Below are 19,529 nucleotides of genomic sequence, written 5' to 3'. Positions count from 1 at the left end.
CCTTCCCTTTCATCCGTTTTTCCATCCATACATCCATCCTCCACACCAGCTTTCGTTCTTTCACCATCATTGCTTCCTTATCTCCATCATCCACCCTACCTCATCTTCACCCTTCTCTCCACACACACATCCGTACTATTTTTCATGAATCCATTTTTCCATTAAACTGCCTCGCCATACATCCTCTCCATCAAACTATTCATCCATCGTACAAAGCTTCATGCCTTTTGTGCTTTCTTCTTTCATTTGTTCCCTACCACTCTGCTCCATCATACTGTTCTCCTGGGTTGACCTTCTTTTTAGAGATTAGTGATCAAAGTCAAAGAACACCTTAAAGTTGGTATGATTCTCATACTACCAAGTGACACCCAACCCTGCCCAAGCTTCTAAAGCACCCCTGGTTGCAAGGATGTCTGAAAGACTGAATACTGTGTTGAGGAAATATGGTCTGATGGAGAACAGTGCTGAATTTGAGCTGGTGGTTTCGGGTGCTCAGCACTGGCAAATATAAAAGTCTGCCACATGATGGCGCTGTTTCTCTTATTTAGAGAAGAGCCTAAGAAAAGTTGTTTATTAACTCAATATACATTAAAGCTACTAATATATATCACCCGAGCCATTCTATAGCTTTAGGGAACTGAAATAGTCTGAATTGTGACACTTGTAAGAGTATGATGCTTAGTAGGTTTTTTGTGCTGTCACTAAAAGCGCCGGCCTGGGGCAATGAGTGGTGCAAACTGCAGTGGCCTCATAAGAGGGCCCTGGCAATTATTATTATTATTTTTTACAAATTAAGCATGAATTGGGGAATGTAGTACATTGGCCACAGCTTTCAGTTAGTTTCTTAGAAATGTACACCGATATGGGCGTAGCTACAGGAGGTGTGGCCAAAATGTTTCTCTCTGCGCTCTGCACTGTGTTTGTTTTCATCACTGATTAGCGCCGGTCTGGTGGTGTTCTTTGAGGAGCCTGATCAGTACTGAGCAGGAGAACTGAACCTATTCCCTAGGCTTTGCAGCTTTGGGCACTGATCTGGCTCTGAGATTTTGACAGGTGAAACAACCTCCATTGGAGGCTGCCAGTGCCCTCCTGCAACAAGTGGTGTGGCACCTCAAGGGAAGACCCTTCTTAACTTGCTCTGCATGCTTGGACGTAACGATCTGATCTGCGCCATGATGGTTGGAACCAAGCACTTGCAGGAGATATCTTATCCCATTTTAACAGAGCGTTGACCACTTTGCTTGCCCTCTGTTAATACGAGTGGACCCAGAGAGACTGCAGATTGGTCACTCTGCAAGCCTATAACAGCGGTTTGTGGTATCTAATGGCCTCTAATGGCCTCTATTGATGGCTCCTCTGTAGAGAGTGGCCCCTCTTTACTCATTCATAATTTTTCACCAACCCAACACATTCAGAGAATTCATACTGCCCACTTCAGTCCCCCATCATGTACTGATATCCAGCACTGAGACTGAGGTTGTCACAGGCAAACATTGACCTCCACCGTACCCAAGGCATCCTCCAGTTCTGCTGAATGTGGAAGACATATGGAATGAAGGAACATAGATGTGTTATAAACATATGGGGGGCATATTTACACGGAACTGACTGCCCTGATTGCCCTGACATCCTACCTGCTGGGCTGCAGACATCCTTGCCGCACCTGGGGGGCCAACGCTGTGTGTCTCTCCTGCCGCCGCTTCCATCCACCTCGCGGCCACAGTTGGGGGAGACTACAGCTCCCAGGCTGCACAGCGGGCAACTTCCGGTCCCGCCGTGAATCCTGCCTGGAGGCGGGATAAGAGAGGAGAGGCTCCCTTGGTGGAGCGGGGGCATATTTACACGGAACTGACTGCTCTGATTGCCCTGACATCCTACCTGCTGGGCTGCAGACATCCTTGCCGCACCTGGGGGGCCAACGTTGTGCGTCTCCCCTGCCGCCGCTTCCATCCACCTCGCGGCCGCAGTTGGGGGAGACTACAGCTCCCAGGCTGCACAGCGGCCAACTTCCGGTCCCACCGTGAATCCCGCCCACAGGCGGCATAAGAGAGGAGATGCTCCCTCCGCGTCGCGGGATCGCGCGCGGGTCGGCGCCGGGAGAAGCCCGGGACAAGGGCGGGGCCATCTGTGGCCATCGGGGGCCAGAGAAGGCTGGGCTGGGCCACTCCCCTTGGTCCATCGAGCAGGTACTTTCTGAACTGACTAGTAGCCGTTTGCCAAAGAATACCCACCTCTGCAGACTTTTGACATTGTAAGACATGGGGCGGAGAAGACTGTATACTACCTATGAAGGGCTTGATTCGACCTAATATTCGAATAGTGGTGGGGCTTCCTTGTTGTTGTCACTCTATTGTTGACAGTGTGAGGTAGAACAGAGTGCAGACTGCACAATGAGCATGGCCACCAAACCAAAAACCCGCTCTACCAAGAGTAAACCCCGCACTCCAATTATACCCCCTAAATTACGCCCAATCCCCATCAACACAGCAGGTCAAATAGCAACGCCAATGGCAATTCACTTAATGCTGAGGAAGGTCATAGGCGTAGTTAATGGGGAGATTGAGCGCACGCAGAGGAGCTTATCCATGACACCTACAACCGTGTCCCCTACACCCAAACAAGTTTTAGACCCAAACTCATGTGAAACCTCACTCAAGGGTAGTCAGGATAAATCTTCAGAATCTATTCCATGTGCCCAACTGGTAATAGATGAGGGCGGCCATTCAGACAGGGTTGGAAAGAGTATTGCCCAAAGTAGAGGGAAAAAAAGGACCCCAAAAATTCACGCACCAGGAAACAGAAACAAACCAGAAAAGACAGTAGGGCAAAAGAGATAGAGGATGAGGATGAGGTAGAGATAATAGAAGCCCCATGTCCCGTAACACCTCCAGGGTGGTTGGATCCTGTAATTGCAGAACTCCAAAAACATCTTGAGGCTTTTATAGTGAGCCAAATAAAACCACTAGTGAGTAAACTAGACAAGATAGTAAATGAACTCCACAAACAGGGCAAGATAAGGGAGGCCTTAAATACTGGCTCAACTGGAACCTCCACTGCAGTAGGGTCGTCTTCATCCAGGCAACCCCCACCTAAGAATAACTGTGTGAGCAAGAGCAATGCACCATCGTACAAGTTCACGCACTGCCCAAAGCCCCAGCTCAGTTGGGGGAAACAAGCACACAAAAAAGTGGGAATAAGGACAGAGTCAATACCTTGGGACACACAATTGTGACACAAAACCAAATAGGGAATCCTGTATCTCACAATCTGGCAGATAATTACCAAACAGGCCATGAGCAAAATGATAGAATGCATTTCCCGCTACCATGTATAAATGTACCCCCCGAAGCAAGTCCATATGTTGTTGTTTTCACCGGAGTACCGGAATTAAGGGTGGGTCAGAAGGAGTCACATATGGAACTTAAAAGTAAGATTGTTCATTGGTTGAACATCCATAGGCCACTGCAAGGGGAGGAATCTGGAGAAATCCTACATGTGAGAAGGGCAAAAGCAGGAGGAAAGACATTGAAGGGAATTGCATTATAGTAAATTTTAGGAATCCAAACCTAGTGGAGTACATATTGGGTAACCACACAGGAATGCCACGAGTACTATACAATCTATGCCATTAGGGTATTTCTATCCCAGAAAATGTGACATCTTCCCTCCAAATCAGGCTCAGGGTAGGAAGGGCAGAGTAACAGATGGGCACTGGGCAAGGAATCATGAATATCGTGGTGTCCCCACAGTAAACCAGGGCAGTGCTCAGTGGTCAAATAGATTCAGGCCTTTGCAGTCCCTGGATGAGAACGAATGACTATCCCATTCAAGGCACAGTCATGATGGGATGGTCGGTCAGTTGCCCAGTGATTGTATCGAACAAGGGGGTCAGGGAATACAACATGAGAAAGGGCCTCCAACCCCATTACTAACTCAGGAAGGGGGTGAACAGGGGGTCAGGCATATGAGGAATGACGAACTTAGGTTATGCAGGGCAGTAAGGTAGTAAAGGTGCCAGGGGGAAAGATGAACATTTTGTCCTGGAATGTTGCAGGTTTAGCTGGGAAATTTGAAAACACTGAGTGGAGAAAGCACATATGTGGTTTTCACATTCTAGCCTTTCAAGAAACGTGGGCAGTCAACTCCTCTCCCTATCAGTTAGAGGGCTATAAGTGCTGCTTCGTCCCAGCCCAAGAAAGTAGATCAGGAAGGGCTAAGGGTGGGCTAGCTATTTATGTTGACCTTAACTTAGAGGGGAAATGGACAACACCATTCTGGACATCACACACCCTTCAAGCAATAACATTTCAAGGGCAAGGGTTAAAACTACAGTTATTTAACATCTACAATTCAGGACCTATAAATGGTAATTATGAAATCCTGCAAGAATTAGAGGGTAGACTCACTTATGAAGCCGAACATAGGAAGGAGGGGGGAGAACCAATTGTGGTACTTTTGGGAGATTTAAATTGCCACCTTTGCCCAAACCTGATCCCTGTTACAGCTGAGTGGGATGCATGCCCAAGTAAGAAGGGGCCACACCTGGAGCATAGCAAGGAGGGAACGTTAATAACCAAGGTACTAGATACCCACACGTTGGCACACACGATTGACCTGACTGCCCCGGGTCCTGAGGGCACGCTTACCCCAACATTTAAAGGAAGGGGATGCTCCTCCATTATAGACTTCATAATGATATCCGCCTTTTCTAAAAACTGGATCTTGGAAGCTAGAACTGAATGGAGTATCTTCAGTGATCATAACCCCTTAATCTTAGAATTAATACACACGGGTCGGCTGGATAGGAACAAGCATGTAGATATAATCCTGAGGCCCACGGATCAGGGGAGGCGATTAAGATGGGCGAAAATTAATGCGCAGGAATTTTATAACAAACTACTAGAAAAAGGCAAAAATATGTCGAGGACTGCTTAGATCCCTCAATAGAGGGTTCTGAGCTAGTCGCGACATTTGGGTCGTTAACTAAACTGGCAGACTCCCTATTGACAGCAAAGGGCCCGAGAAAGATTAGTACACAGCCAAGATGGTTTGCCACCAATTGTTCTAGAGCTTTAAGGGACTTAAAAGCAACCCTCAAAGCTATACTCAGGGACAAGGTCGAAGTAGCTAAATGCAGACAATTGTACAAAATAAAGGTAAAAGAAAGAAAGACTACTCTTCAAGCAGAAGTCTGGGCTGACTTAAGAGAGGCAGGAGAAAACAGGGACTTCACAGAATTTTGGAGGATTGTAAACAGGCCCTGTTTTCAGGACTGTAATGCCCCGGTTATTAGCACTAATATCCTCCCTGAGCAACTTTGAAGGTCTCTATAACCATAGTAAGGAAACTACTCAAGAAGGGGGCTGGGATGGCACACGGTGCTCAGAAGTAGAGCTCTCACTAATAGAGGTAACCAAGGCAATTCAAGGGCTGACACCGAATAAAGCCCCAGGGCCCGATGGGACCCCCCCAGACCTATACAGAAGTAACACTGACCTGTGGGCGCCAATTTTGACAAGGGTTTTAAACGCGGCTATTAAATCAGGCCTCCCCGATCATGGTCTACAGCATTAATTGTCCCTATCTTCAAAAAAGGGAGTAGGGATAATCCGAAATGCTATAGACCTATATCGCTAATTGACATTTCAGCTAAGATATTAGGCCGGGTGGTACTGAACTGTCTTATGGCCTGGACGGAAGAGCAACACACCATAGCTGACACACAGTATGGGTTCAGAATGGGTAAATCGACCAGTGACCAGTGCCTTAATTTGTATTTGTTAACCGCTAAGTACACTAAAGCTAGCAATGGCACTGTTTATATGGGGTTTATGGACCTGGCAGCGGCTTTTGACAATGTTAACAGGAACAAGCTGTGGACCATGATGTTTGATTTGGGAATTGACCCGGGTCTCATAAATATTCTAAAAGAGTTGCACTGGAACACCACTGCTAGGGTCCGCTTTAGCACGGAGGGGGGACTGACTGACCCTTTCCCGTGCTCAAGTGGAGTAAGGCAAGGGTGCATTCTTGCACCCTTTCTATTCTCGCTGTACATCAATGAGCTTGAGAAAACCCTTAGTGCAATGGAGGTAGACTGTCCCAAAGTAGGAATGCGTCAAATCCCGGTACTGTTGTACGCAGATGACGCGGTCCTGCTTGCACGTACAGCCCGAAGTCTTCAATACCTTGTGGATGGATTTATTAAGTTCATGGAAAATCTGGATCTATCAGTGAACCTAAGCAAGTCCTTCGTCATGGTGGCAGGTAAAACTGGTGGCAGACATTTGTGTTTAAAATAGGGAATCACATATTGGACACTGTAAGCACTTTTCCCTATCTAGGCCTTTAGTTTGACGGTGAGATTCAGTTTAGTTCCCTAATTGAGGAACGCTGCACGAAGTTGGTTTCCGCATACGGCGCCATTTTAAATTTTGCACGAAGGCTGGGCCGCTGGTCTCCCGAACAAGTGATGTATTTACATGGCGCGATAAGCACGGCAAAGGCTATATATGGTGCCGAGGTTTGGGGTTTCAGGGACTCTAAAAAATTACAGCTGGAGGAAGATAAATTTCTCCGGAGAATCCTAAAGATCTCTCAGGCCATTCCAGCTGAGATTGCCCATAGGGAACTTGGTACCCCATACATCACAGATTTGATAAAGATGAGGCCAGTTATGGCATGGCTCAGAATCTGGATTAATCCAGAGGCGGGATTGAGTAGGGAAATTGTTGCAGATTGTATGCAAAGGGATAAGGGCCTGCATATTCCATGGCTAAATTTTGTCAAAAACACACTAGAGTCCATTGGCCAGCATACTCTTTTCAGTAATCCCTCCACGATTGCTACCAATTGTAAACCATTAGTCAGGAAACTGCTGCTGGAAAATTATAACATGATCAGAGTAGGCACTGAGTCATCAAAGAGTTCAGTAGTGGCCCAGTCTTTCATTAATAACGGGGAGGGTTTGGAACCCTATTTATGGCTGATTCATAATCAGCAGGATAGGTTTTTAATGTGCCGTTTTAGGCTCAATTTGTTACATAATATATTATCTCATCCCTCTGGTTTTACTGTAACGATTGAGCAGAAGGGTGCCTGCAGCTGCGACAATAGGTCTCCGCAGGACACCCTTCATTTTGTACTCCTTTGTTCATTTTATCAGATCCCTAGGCGTAGTTTCCTAGTCGACATTTTAAAAGAGAAAAAATTGCGTCATGCTAAAGCTGCATTACTCTTTTTACAAAGAGCAAATGATACTCGCACTTTATGTTCTGTGATAAGCTTTTCAAAAATCGCTGTCAGGCTACGGAACACACGGGATTACGCAATGATGTACATAAATCTGTATTCTCTCTATATGAATTTTATTAGCTATGTATATGTTTTTAAATTTACATAAAGTTCAGTATTGTAATGTAAATGAATGTTTATAACTTGTATTTTTATGATGGTTTTTATCATCGAAATAAAGATTTACTGAACTGAACTGAACATATGATAAGTGTCTAAGGAGTTTTATGACTATACAGTAGTACAAGGTTGAAGGACAACTGCCTTAGGAAAGCCATGGATCTGCGAAATTCCTGGCAACATCCGTTTGCCAGATGCTTTTTAATATTTAGTTATGTGGGTATACCTGGCTATTCTTATCCACACATTCACTGGTGTCTGAGCACCATTACCCCTATCTGAACAACAGAGTAAAATAACAGTAGGCACCAGGGTTCTGTGCTTTTGGAAAAAGTGTAGAAATGCCAGAAAGTGAAGTCTACTGACCCCCAGCCAACTTGGAACTGACTTGATTATTTTCAAGTTTGCATTATGCGCCAGCTCTTGCATACTGTTGCTGACAGCAGGTCCATTCACAGCTCAGTCCTTGGAACTGCCTCTTCTTATTATGTGTCAACTTTTTCTTCTAATGGGCATGTGATGTGTTCTCTGTTGCTCCTGGCTCTGATGGGCCTTCCTCGTGTGTTTCGGGCTGCCCTTCGCCTATAGATGTGCAGCCCCCCTTCCAACTCCCTGTGTGCACTTTCAGCTTCTGTGCTAATAATGGTAGATTTAAAGGTTACTGGTTTAATCCTGAAAGGACAGCTTAGGGTGCTATGGGCCCGATTCAAAAAAGTTATCTGAGACAAAATCCTAACTTTACGACTTTCGGTATTCACAAAAGTCATTTAGGAGTAGTAAAGTTAGGATTCCTAACTTTACCACTTTTAAACTGAGAAAAATCCTAACTTTACCACTTTCGGTATTCACAGAAGGCATTTAGGAGTAGTAAAGTTAAAATCCTAACTTTATGACTTTCGGAATTCACAAAAGGCTTTTAGGAGTACTAAAGTTATCCCAACTTTACTACTCCTAAATGCCTTTTATGGGAAAGTGAGTTCAGCTCATCATTTCTCCTTTTTTGAGTTGAGAAATTGGTACATTGACATGCTAAATGAATAACAGTTGTTTTCCGACTAAGACCCTAACAGTATTTAACCTGCTGCTCTAGTAATTAATATAAAATACAGAAGCATATTCCCTGCCTGACACCCTGAAAACGGTGCGCTGCTTCGTACTGTCTGGTTGTGCTCCCTTCGAATAACCAAAAAACGGATGAGCTGCGGATTACACTGTATACCAATCAGTGCTTAATTTGCGAAAAAATAAGAGCCAGGGCTCTCGTCAGGTGGCCACTGCAGCTTGTACCACACATTGCCCCTACCAGCGCTGACAATGATAGTAACAACACAAGTATTAACATTCATACTCCTACAAGTGTGACAACTCCTACTATTTCAGGCCCCCAAAGCTATAAGAATGACTTGGGTGGCAGCTAATAGTCATTTTTAATGTATATTTAGTTAATAACTCACTGTTGCTGTGGTCGTCTCCAAATTAGCCAGACAGCGCCACCTTCTGGCACACTGTCAAGGCCCAATGCTGACAATAAAGTACTGGTGCCAAGCACCGGAAACCACCAGCTCAAATTAAGCACTGATACCAATAGTTCCTGCTCTCCCCTCCCCATCAGAACAATACAATTTTGGTGGTGTATATCTATCTCTATCTAACCATTAATGTACATTAAATCCAAATAAATAATTCTTCTCTCCACTGCCGAGGGATTGTTCACTATAGAAACAGTAGGTGGATATCCCGCCCGCATATTAATGTGCCAGATGATGTAAAGCACTTGTAATAAGGTAGACGCGGTATATGTTACGTTGGTCACAAAGTAATCAATTCCTCTGCCCAGCTCTAGATCAGGCCCTAAGTGCCTTGAACGCTGGAGGGTTAGATGTGTCTAACCCCAAAGAGGTGCCATGAGTGTGTCAGCTCCCCTGTTGTAGTAATCTAAAGTGGCTGGCCCACGCTTTCATTGACAATCACTCCACTGCTCTGGTATTAGTAGTCATTCATATTATCAGCCTGAGTGAAGTTTCATTGAGGGAGCACTTGCTTAACCCTAGTGAATTATTTCTCTTTTCTCCTAGCATGTCCTGCTGGCTTCTACGGAATGAACTGCCAGCAGCATTGTCTCTGTAGGAATGGCGGATCATGTGACCACATCACGGGGCGCTGCACGTGCCCAGAAGGCTGGACTGGGCTGGCGTGCGAGCGTGGTAAGTAGAAAAAATACCGACATTCGCAAATTGTGGTTATTTCTGAACACCAAATGCAATGCTTATGACCAGGGCCAACAGAATTATGTGGCAGGAGAGAACCAAACTATATGGCAAGGAAGGCATATTTTGTGACCGGATTTATTTACTTATTTTGACTTTTTTACACAAGATTTTGTACAAAGATTTTCCCCATTAGTACCAGTTTACCGTACAAATACAACTATAAGAGACTTAGAGGGAGCTAGCCAACCTTTGCACAGGGCCTTCAAGTGTGCAGCAACACGCATCACGTCATTTTGAGTAACTTTTGAGCAGTTTGACTAGAAACCACTTTTTTGTTAAAGTCTGTAGATTATGTAGCAGATGATAGATTATGTGGCAAATCCATAATTATGCGGAAAATGCAGCAGCGCCTAAATCGCATAATATCAGTGGCCCTGCTTATAACTTCACACTTGGAGTGCAAAATTTGATTGCAAATGTCATAAATACTCTTACAGATAAGATTACATATCACACTACCCTAAACATCATGAAAGAGACTGCTTCATCCCCCAGGCTTTCCCACACTCGCCCTTACCTTCCCTTCTCTCCTTTTTGTGCTTCTCGGAGTACCTATGTGTCGGCTTAGGTATCTGACGTGCCATTGTTTTTCTCGTATATTGTATAAGTCTTATATGTACTGTGTGTAGAGTTGATTGACAAGTGCAAAACCATTATCAAATTGACTTTATTTTTCATTTGATCAAACAACGTACAAATTAAGTTTAAAAAAAACATAATGAAAGAGACAACTCTGAATGTAGTAGTATTTACTGGTTTAAGTATGTGTTGTTATTAAATTAAATTGTTCTTTTTGGTGTTGTTAATTACTGGTATGAACACTGTCAGGTCAAAAGCAATGCATTAGGTGATTGTGTAATGGTTTGAATGGCTGTCATGTTGTGCTGAAGGCCCAATCGCTTGCACATGACCCATGGAAACGTGGAGTAAATGGAGGCACTCAGAAGACAGGTGTTTCTTTGCAGGATAGGGGTAAAGGGATTTGACTGCTTTGAATGTAGGAATGTGGTGGTAGAAATACTGGTAGCCATGCATCTCAGCTAGAGTAGGTGTGATGCTGTCAGATCTCTGTACCCTCAGTAGATGGACGTGTGCTGACTTCTGGACTCCCTGGATTATGTAGTTGAGGTTAACTTCAGTTAAAAACCGTTCATATAATGAAGGGCCCGATTCACAGAACTAACTTAAGACAACATTCTAAACTTACTACCATTTTGGTATTCACAGAAGGCACTTACTGATTTTGGTATTCATCAACGAGTAAGTGCCTTCTGTGAATTCCAAAATGAGTAAGTTACTCAAAATGTGTAAGTTACTCAAAAATGAGTAAGTTACTAATTTTGGTATTCACAGAAGGCACTTACTCAGCAATGAGTAAGTGCCTTCTGTGGATACCAAAATGAGTAAGTGTCTTCTGTGAATGCCAAAATGGTAGTAAGTTTAGGATTTTGTCTTAAGTTAGTTCTGTGAATCGGGCCGAAGTCCAGATGAAATGAGAGCTTTGGTTGATGTCACCGTTTGAGGGGGCATCAGACATGCAATAATGTTTCTGAGGCTGCAGAAAAGGCTAGGTGCCAAGGCATGCAACCGCCTAACATGAGGTAGGCCATAGTTATAGTTCATATCATTAAAATATACTTTATTAATATAATATATCGTAGATTTTATTATTCTAAATTAATTTTATTTTCAATAAAATTTAACTGAATTCTTTGTGGCAAAATGTGTAAAACTACAAAACATATAATGATTTTCGGATATATTTTGGGACCCTCCACCCGATCCCTCTCAGTCATTTATGATTAATCTCATCTCCTCACTCATCTGCTTCTAAAATCTCGCTTTAAACTGGAGTAGCAGTTTTATGTATCAACGTTCGTGTTACATGATTACAACTCTGGAACACTTGTGTTTTTGGAACCAGAATGTACCCAAGGAAAGTACGGAGAGGATTGTCTTCACAGCTGCACTTGCCTGAATGGGGGTCTCTGCGAGCGTCAGACTGGACAGTGCATCTGCCGGGCAGGGTGGACTGGTGACAAGTGTCAGACTGGTAAGCAAATGCAATTGTTTTTTTTTATTTCTAAAAAAACTGTGTATTTATCTACAGTACAATGCCCTGTCAGTGTTAGCATTTTTTGGCCTTAAGATATCAGATTAGTTGCTCTGCTACACTTGGGAAAAACTCTTCCACCAAAGAGTGGAGCAAAAAAAAACTCTACTACAAGGGCTCAAGCTATAGTTTCTCATACTTGGCAGTATTGTTGTCTTACATCTTCCCAGGGCTTTTTCAGTGTCTTCTGGTGGAAGGATATTAAATGGTTATGCGCACAAGAAAGCTAGCCTCTTCTTCCTTGGGTGTTGTATGTAAGTACTTGTAAGATACATAAATAAACATTTTACCATGGCATATAAGTACTGCAATAGCTTATTGAAAGATTTAAATTTGTATCAAGTGTTGCTGTAGGTTACGTGCTGTGCACGCTCAGCCCTCTAGTGTTGGGTTCGGAATATTACACTTTGGGCTAGATGTACAACCTGCTAAAAAGCGACTCGCAAATTGAGTCGCTTTTGCGACTCGCTATTTGGCATGTACAACAGTGTCTTGGACAGTGTTTGCGATTCCCAATGGGTTGCAAAATGCGAGGCTCATGAAGCCACTCTCATTTTGTGACCCTGGAATGGCTGGCCCTCCCAGGGTTGGTGGCATGCTGGGCTCAGCAGACCACCATGTCTTCGACTGCTTTTAAATAAGAGTTTTTCTTTTTATTGGGATACATTAAAAAAATTAAAATGAAACGTTTTCGTTTCATTTTTGAAGGACAGGCCTGCACTTAAAAATTATTTTGAATGCATTTGCAAAGTAATACCACCTACTTGAAGTCGGTGGTAATTTTCGAGCGTTTCGCGACCGCAATTGTGGTCGCAAAACATCAGTAATTTGCAAGTCGCAATTTATTTGCAAGTCGCAAAATACTGCTCGTACATGGGCCCATGGTTTGTAGCATGCTCAAACGCGTCTACGACCCGTTTGCGCACGCTAAAAACCGTCGTACATCTGGCCCTTTGTTCCTCTTTTTTCTTCAAAGTCTTTGTTTTGATTTTTGCATCAAATGATTTGTGAGCACCCCACCCCTCCCAACATCCACAATGCACAAGGACACAGACTACACCTTAGATTTATTTGTTTTGCTAATATTTTATTTTCATCCTGGCCCTCCCAACTTTCTACCCTTCCAGTACTTTTTGTGTACCCTGGATCTAAAAGTGTTCATTGTTTGAAAAGTAGTACCATATTTCAACCGTGTCGTAAATAATTCCTTCTGCTCTTGTTTTCTTCCAGAACAGCCTGTCCTCATATGACTTTTGGTTTAAACCATCCACATTTTGCTAGTTCTCCTGGCACCTTCTTTATTCAGTCTTTATTTTCAGGAGATGTGCCTTTTGGAACTAGACACAACACTTCACTTAATGCCAAAGCTCAACTTTTCTAATCTCTTCTAAAGAGGATTGGCCAAAAACACCTTCGTAGACGTCATCTCCTGTCCCTCACTCAAGACACATACACACCCTGTCCTGAGTCACGTGCCTGGCTGCAAGTAAACAATCACATTCGTTTTCTGAACTTATCATGGTTTACGGTTTGACCTCAGTTTACCTCACACATCTCAAAATCATGTTTCTGTATTTCGGATGGCTCCTTCAGGTCTGCCTCTAGAGCCCTGCTTACCATCTGTTTATACAATGTTTATTGATGGTCATCCTCTTACCTTTTTGACACATATTTTGGGGAATATGTTAGCAGATCACAAATCTACTGTATAACATCTGGAAAGAATTTGAAAAATACTTAAATGTTTTCCTATGATTAATGCCAGTACCAGTGCTCATTGAGTTAAATGTTTAACACCGAACTCTGTGGTGATCTGTTGATTACAAATTAAATCCGGGAAAGGCTGACTCAACCATGCATCCTATTCCTAGACTTTTAATGTGCTTGATCGGTGGTATTGCTTTAATCAATGTCAAATTTTAAAAGCATCTGGGATTGGTAAAGCCAGTAGTAGATATCAAGTGCAAGAGAAAAGGGAGAGGGAGAAGGAGGGAAAGAGAGAGACAGAGAGAAAATAAGAAGAATATTAAGGGGATACATAGAGGCTCAGGCAAGTGCATAGGGAGAACATCCAAGTAATCACCAAGACCCCTATCAAGTGCTTGGTATGCCACGAGGGAGGGTGGGAAGGTGCAAGATGTGATAAATGAAGGGGGGGAGCAAGGGAAAAGTGCAAAGAAAATGTTAAAGACATGCCCTCCTACGGAGTTTTAAGCAACAAAGGAAGTTTAAACAAAAGTTACTTCAATTACATCAGCAGGTGCAAGGTACACCTTATCCAATCAAAAGAAAAGGTAAGCAAGCTATCCTTCAGGAGTAGGACAAACACAGGGTAGAGAGGAAAGCTATCTTGTAAATAACAATAACTGAGATAGGCAAGAGAGCTGTCTAATCATGAGGCTGGGCTCACACAAAGCCATTTCTGTGCAGAATTATATACAGTGCCACATATAACAGACAGTTGAAGATGTCTGTTGAGAGAATGCGAAATAAAGTAAATATTGTTTAGGCTCAACCAGAACTGCTGAAGGCTGAGAATCTCTCACCCACCTTTTACCCTATATAGATGTTAAAGTCAAAAGGAAACTCTGAAACTATAGTTCCGTTAAAATCTTAAGAGCCCAAATTTTGGGTGGCGCAGTTATAGTACTTATGAAGCAAGAAGTGAGAGGTTATTTTATAACCTAAGCAAGAATTAATGGCCAGAAGAATGGGAAAAAAACCATTAAGGGCCCTATCCACGAATTGCATGTTGTACTATGTTTAGTAGTACTATAAAAGCATTACTCATATGCTAACATTGCTATTCACAAACCTACTTATAGAGGTCTCCACCTCTGCCTATCCTGCCTTATCTAGCCCGGGTGTAGTAAATGTGGGAAGGGCAGGGTAAGGACCTTAAAAACAGCCGCGGCCCGTGGAGGGTGTTTCGGTGGGGCAGAGAGGCGGGGTGGGGGAGGGGCAGGGGGGGGTGCTAAAAACCGGAGTATGGATAATTGAAGGTAAGTAAACAATTTAATTAATAAAACGAATTTCGTAACGCGCCCTGCATTGCAAAATGCATCGCAAAATGTGATGCAGGGTGCGCTACGAAATTCGTTGTATTTATTAAATTGTTTACTTACCTTCAATTATCCATACTCCGGTTTTTAGCACCCCCCACCCCGCCTCTCCGTCCCACCGAAACTCCCTCCACGGGCCGTGGCTGCTTAAAAATTGTGAATACTTACAACAAAATTTGAGGAATGAGTGGAGTACTGAGGGGGTATGGGGAGTAAAGGAGGGACGGAAAAACACTTACAACAAAAGGTAAGCCTTTTGCTGTTCACAAACAGCACTTCTATAGTTACTACAGCCAATAAGAACCCAAAGATGTTGCAGATATACTCCAGTTCACAATTTGGGTAAGTCCAGCACCACACTGTGCCAATCACTGGTAGTGCAACGCACTAGAATAGAAAATAATAGAGGCAGGGACTTACATTATAACCCTTTAGGAAATACTGTTAAAATAAATTAAGTTTATTTAGACTTTCAAAAACGATATGCATTTAATTTAATTAAAAAAACTATATATAAACAAATAATAGCAATTATAGTATTATAACATATTTAACAATTTGTTTTATTGAAAACTAAATGCACTTTTATTTCCTAAACAAAATTTTTACATTAATTAAAATTAATTCTAGGCAAAAAATTTAGTAATTTTTAACATATAATAAATTAAATGATTATAAATAATTTACTAAAATATGAAATTCTTAAAAGGGGGTCAATAAGGGTTGGTTTAATGACCATGGAACCTCACAACCCTGGAGAACATGAATACAAAACAGGGAGGCACATAGTCAGAAGAGCAATGTGTGTATGTTGTGGATACAATAAGGGAACAGAAATAACACTGGGCTGAAACATTCCCATCAGCCCACCAAACGTGGCGGAGGCATCGTCATGTGGGAATTGGATAGGGTATTCCAAATCTCACCCACCCCATCAAAGATGGTGCAGAGATCGGAAACCTGTGATGACCTTCAAGCCACAGTGTTTTTCTGAGTGGTGCTAATGAATGTGCAGTGCTCAAAATAAGGTGAACAAAAAATGTTAAAAACAACTACTAGAGCAGAAAATATGTTTTTTGGATACTGTTCTAGTGTCGTGGTTAAGAACAGGTGCCTTGTAGTCTGAAAGTATGACTACCAATAGCTTAGCGCCTATTGGTAGTCATAATTTTTTGTTCACCTTATTTTGAGCACTGCATGACGATGCCTCCGCCACGTTTGGTGGGCTGATGGGAATATTTCAGCCCAGTGTTATTTCTGTTCCCTTATTGTATCCACAACATACACACATTGCTCTTCTGACTATGTGCCTCCCTGTTTTGTATTCATATAAAAAATTAACTTCCATTAGAAATTTTTAAACATAAAATGTTCAATAATAATTTGAATTTACATTAATATGTTTACTTTAATTACATATTTAGTTCAAAGTTAAGTTAATAGTGCTATATTATTTTTTTATTTTGTTTTACATTTAAAATTAATGTATACATTAATTTACATAAATATTTATCATAACAATATTTATACTATTTGTTTTTCAAAGTTTAATAAACTTTTAAAATTTCTCTATACTTTATCATATTGAGATCTTCAACTGTATGTAAAAAATACTAGTAGTAAGTCGCAAGTCGACCCCTTTTCTGGGGTTGGAGTCATGTCAGTATACACTCTGTAAAAAAAATATATGTAAAATGGTGAATAGCTGAAAATATTACATTTATTACAAAGTGTAAGAGTACTTTTACTAAAGTGGTTAAGGACATTAAAGCATTACTGGATGCCTTAAACATTATCAATCCATTGTTTTTATCATTTTCCTTCTGGAAAATATTCTGATTTTATTCTCTTACACATAATCAGCATTCTAGAATTGATTATTATTTTAGCAAGTTGAGTTCTTTCTAATAACTCAGATGTCAAATACCCTTCTAGTTGGACATCTGACCATTCTCCCCTCACAAATCCGTCTGAATGTCTGGAATCAGACTAAATCCCAACGGACATTTGACCGGTCTCTACTTCAAGATGGCACATTCAATCAACAACTTAAACACACATACATTTTTCCTTGATAGAAAATAATAAAACTGCCCCATACCATATAATATGGGATATGCCTATGGTATGAGTAACTGATGAAAGCCTCTACCCATGGATTTGGTAGAGAGTTTCAAACCAGGGTTCATAGAGTTAAAACAAAGAAATAGATTAATTAAGAAAGCAATTAGCTGCCAGGAGATGCAGCACAAAAGGGCCATTTGGACCAATAACAACAACCAAGTACATAAGGTAGAATAGGGACTGAACTGGCTTATGGTTGGTCTCAAATTAGGGCCTATTATGAGACTAAGCCCAGGCAATTCGTCATCAAGATATTTTTGCCATGAAAAGAACAAAAAGTGGGCAAGTTCTTAGCTTTTCATGGCTGAGATCCACAAATGTAACCATTGCTAAGGTTAACGATGTAGGAGCTAATAGTTGTATAACAACTTCCAAAATGTGTAATGCGTTATGAAGCTAATATTCTAAGCTTTATACTACTGAGAGGCTACAGAAAATAGCTGGACAGGAGTTTACCCAATATCTAGATCAGGTTGAGCTATTTACTCGTTTGTTTGCAGAGTACCAAAAGTTAGTATGAAAATTTAGACTAGAGGGGCTCCAAAAAGTGATTCATGCAATGTCCCTGGGAAAGGCTGCAGGGGTAGTCGCCTTACCTAGTGAAATTGATAAAATATTACTTACACGTTTTTTTCCACCTAATTAATGGAATATGTTCTGGAGCTAATATACCAGATACATGGAAATTAACATGTATTGTGGTCTTCCTGAAGAACAAAAAATCATAGGGCTAACTAGGGTCATACCAACCAATATCATTGTTGCGTACCGGCTATAAAGTCTATACACGAATAATTACTCAGCATATCAATGCAGATATCTACCATCTACTGACACCATGGCAGCATGGGTTTATCCCTGGAAAGATACAGCGGAACATACTAAAACAGTAGTATCACTGATATACCGGGCAGAAACAATGTATTAGCAGCTTTATTTTGTGGCGCTGGGGGCAGAAAAGGCCTTCAACAGCTTTGAGTGGCCTTTTCTATGGGCAGGGCTATTATTTGTAAATTAAAAACAGGAACTCCAGCTGTTTGTTACAGACGCCACCTATTGTCTGTCTGACAGTCATATTCATATGTTTGATGGCTGTCCCAGAGATCAAACGTTTGCCATGATCTCTAAAGTTGTCGGAAACAAAGTCATTTTTGATGTACAGTGAACTATATTCAGAGGCAAGGCTCAAGTTAGTTCTGAATTCATATTACTAGCAATCCTAGTAGCACAACTGGAAATAGCACAGCCTTTGAAAGGTCAGGCAATTCCAGCAGTGCAGGGTTGGGTGGGGGAGATGATATATATGGGATAAGTATGATACTCTATAGTGAATTATTTATGATGAAATGGGAACTAGTATCTCTATGAACTGTGTTTCGCCTACAAAAATTATTTTAAAAAGCGTAAGAGTAAATTTACAAATCTAGATATACTCATGTGTAAATTTACCTTTATGAATAGGCCCTTAAGTGGGATCAAGAGAGAAAAAGGTTTAAGAAACAGATACTTGGTCTTTCTAAAAGCAACTGGACACACTCTGTACGTCAGCTTGGCAAATGCTAGATAGCAGAATCAGTATTCAACACAAGGTGACAGTCATCATGATGTGAGAGCTGGTCATACCCACATGCAAACCAAGCAATAAAATCAAAGTACATCAACTACATCCAATGCTATCTGTGAGTGCTTCCATCCCAGAAATGTCAACCTACAAACAGGAGTCTTTTACCTGAAATTCCCAAGCTCCTGCCTTTGCTTCAAGCACAACAAAGGATACCTACATGGGCAATGGTGTGTGTGCAAGATGGTACATTTCATATCAATTTTGGTTTTCTTTTTTATTTATTTAAGTTTCCCTCGTCGTCGGATCTTGACTTACTCCCACTCCCGCCCCCCCCCCCGCGCCCCACTGCTCTTATCTGCACGGGCCACGCCTGAAAAGATATCTGTGTTGAAAGTAATAACCCACTTACCTATCAATATAAAATAAAAATAGATTATTTGCATGTTACCCTATGGACGTTGCAAGAGAGGATGTATGCTACCTTATGAGTCACAAATGTGACTAGGCCAACCACAAATCTGTCCAGAAAGTGCAATTATCACCAGAGTTATCTTACCTTTATTAATATTCCTTAAGTTTTACCTGGCACACAAAGCTGTCTGTAGCTGGTGCCTTAACTCCATAAGATCTTTTGCAATGCATCCTTTACAACCAATAAAGCCAGAACGGAATTCCTGATATGTTTATCCATCTTGCCAGCTTCTTTGTTGTAGAGTTTTGAAAAAGTTATATATATTAGTTGACCCCATTTTTGTTGCCACATACTAACCCCCAATTCATGGGTTCTTGGAGGAAAAGTTTCCAATTCCAGCACTGGGTGGAGTTTGTTGGTCTCAAGACCTGCAAAGATGAGTCCTACAGGCATCTATCTCTGCGGTGTTTCGTTTATATGTATGTGTCCTTTTTCGTGTCCGCCTGCTTCCTTCTCACACAGTCCCCACCTCACTGCATTGCGATGACTATTAAAGAACTCTCATCCTCTT

General features: G+C 41.9%; 1 protein-coding gene across 1 annotated transcript in view; it reads left to right on the top strand.

Annotated features, from left to right (window-relative positions):
- Nucleotides 1-19,529, top strand: part of LOC144753162 (uncharacterized) — a 1,401,110-nt gene that overhangs the window by 1,326,680 nt on the left and 54,901 nt on the right. Inside the window, exons 26-27 of the mRNA XM_078640932.1 lie at nucleotides 9,489-9,617; nucleotides 11,608-11,736. Of these exons, the coding sequence (XP_078497058.1) occupies nucleotides 9,489-9,617; nucleotides 11,608-11,736 (258 nt within the window). The remainder of the gene's footprint in view (nucleotides 1-9,488; nucleotides 9,618-11,607; nucleotides 11,737-19,529) is intronic.

Source organism: Lissotriton helveticus, chromosome 5_1 (genome assembly GCF_964261635.1).
Source record: "Lissotriton helveticus chromosome 5_1, aLisHel1.1, whole genome shotgun sequence".
NCBI lineage: Eukaryota > Metazoa > Chordata > Amphibia > Caudata > Salamandridae > Lissotriton > Lissotriton helveticus.
This window is presented reverse-complemented; position numbering and strand designations above follow the sequence as displayed.